The sequence below is a fragment of the Apis dorsata genome, unplaced genomic scaffold (assembly GCF_000469605.1).
Source record: "Apis dorsata unplaced genomic scaffold, Apis dorsata 1.3 scaffold_119, whole genome shotgun sequence".
NCBI classification, from domain to species: domain Eukaryota; kingdom Metazoa; phylum Arthropoda; class Insecta; order Hymenoptera; family Apidae; genus Apis; species Apis dorsata.
The window spans coordinates 128,003-129,294 of NW_006263413.1; the positions used below are offsets into that span (position 1 = coordinate 128,003).

The 1,292-nt window shown below is 16.2% G+C and overlaps 1 protein-coding gene across 2 annotated transcripts in view; it reads right to left on the reverse strand.

Annotated features, from left to right (window-relative positions):
• Window positions 1-637: 637 nt before the first annotated feature.
• The window catches only part of LOC102677609 (1,4-alpha-glucan-branching enzyme), a 15,919-nt gene continuing 15,264 nt past the window's right edge, over window positions 638-1,292 (reverse strand). For both annotated transcript variants that reach the window (XM_006612729.2, XM_006612728.2), the window contains exon 10: window positions 638-867. In XM_006612729.2, the coding sequence (XP_006612792.1) occupies window positions 859-867 (9 nt within the window). In that variant the 3' untranslated portion in view covers window positions 638-858. The remainder of the gene's footprint in view (window positions 868-1,292) is intronic.

Consider the following 1,292-nt stretch of genomic DNA (forward strand, 5'->3'; position numbering starts at 1 on the left):
TCTATTTTATATTTAATAAATTCTACTTTAAAATCTAAATATTATATCTATTTTATTTTTTTGAAATAAAAATAAATTTTATATATTAATATTTAATTAATTATATTATATGATTAATTAATACACAAATTATTAGAAACACATTTCTTTATTTATACAAATATTTATAGATATTAAAGCTCAATATCAAAATATAAAATATTTTTAATTAAATTGAACATAATTATAATTATAAATTCATTCAATAAATATATATAATATCTCCTGAATATGTTATTTTTAAATAAAAATTTTTAATTTCATAAAACTCTGATTTATAATTTTTAAAAATTATATACATGAGTATTTTGATTTGTACTTTTTAAGTCTTATATCAATTAATTTGTCTAAACTATAATATATATATATATATATAATACATCTGATCTGAAATAAGCAACTATTTTTTGCTATAAATTACTATAATTTGCTATCTCTTCTTTTACTTTAAATCAAGAACTAATGTGAAAACTAATTTGTGAAAGCAAAAAATTATAAACATTTATGTTCATTCAATGACAGAGCAAAAGTGTATGTCATATATTCTATTCTTTTCCGAAGAATGACTGTGCTATGTTTTATTATTTTATGATTTGCCACAATTTCAAGCTTTTTGTTTTATTTATTGAATGAAGAAAACGATATTAAGTCAAAATTGAGTAATCTCAAAAGAGTTGCTTATTTCGGAATAAAACTGTATATTATATTTATTTTTCTTGATTTTAATCTACTTAAAATTTAACACTTTGGTAAAATAGGTAGTACTTTTAATTTTATGTGACTTTAAAGTTCTTCTTCTCTCTATGCCTCTTAAAAGTGTTAAAGTTCCTAAAATTAAAAAATTATTATAATTATTTAAATTATATAAAATAATATAAAATAACTATTTCAAATCAAAATAGTTGTAAAACACTTATGAAAAAAAAAGATTTTAATTTAACATTTGATTTCGATTTCAGTTTTATATATAATAATATATTTTTATATATTATATTTAATATATTTTTATATCTATAATTTATATAAATAACATGGTTATAATATAGTTATAACATAGTTATGTCGCTTTTATATCGATACAATACTTAATTTGTAAATTTTGTTTATTTTTTTTTNTTGATATATTACCAAGCAAAAAGATATTCTATGATTTCAATGTTTTTTAATATTGATTTATCTAAATTGTAAATATATATGAAGTATTCCTTTCTTATATATATATATATAATAATGAAAAGTCAAATACAATTAAT